This window comes from Charadrius vociferus, unplaced genomic scaffold (genome assembly GCF_000708025.1).
Source record: "Charadrius vociferus isolate BGI_N301 unplaced genomic scaffold, ASM70802v2 scaffold929, whole genome shotgun sequence".
In the NCBI taxonomy this organism is placed as follows: Eukaryota; Metazoa; Chordata; class Aves; order Charadriiformes; family Charadriidae; genus Charadrius; species Charadrius vociferus.
Genome location: NW_009649945.1, coordinates 16,978 through 17,296, shown reverse-complemented (window position 1 = coordinate 17,296; position 319 = coordinate 16,978). Strand labels below are relative to the sequence as shown.

At 51.4% G+C, this 319-nt stretch overlaps 1 protein-coding gene across 1 annotated transcript in view; it reads right to left on the bottom strand.

Annotated features, from left to right (window-relative positions):
• Window positions 1-319, bottom strand: part of TBC1D25 (TBC1 domain family, member 25) — a gene marked incomplete at both ends in the record, with an annotated part of 35,366 nt that overhangs the window by 18,287 nt on the left and 16,760 nt on the right. Inside the window, one exon of the mRNA XM_009891439.1 lies at window positions 11-46. Within this exon, the coding sequence (XP_009889741.1) occupies window positions 11-46 (36 nt within the window). The remainder of the gene's footprint in view (window positions 1-10; window positions 47-319) is intronic.

Here is a 319-nt window from a genome sequence, read left to right as displayed (position 1 = left end):
CACCCCTTACCTCAGCCACCTCCGCCTGCAGCCGGGCCACCTCTGCCTGCAAGAGACCTTATAAGACCCCCAGACACATGCCCTGCCCCTCTTTTATATGCCATATACGTGTTTTTTGATTTTCCACACCTTCACAGTCTTCTCCCTCTCAATTACTTTTTCTTTTTTGTTTCATTTTGACTCTGCGTTCCCCCAATACCTTCTTTATCAACACCCCTGTCGCCTATACAGACCCCACCTCCCCATACACACTCTACATGTCTCATACCTTCCCACAACCCTCCTGGTGCCCTATGGATCCCAACACACCCCCCCCACC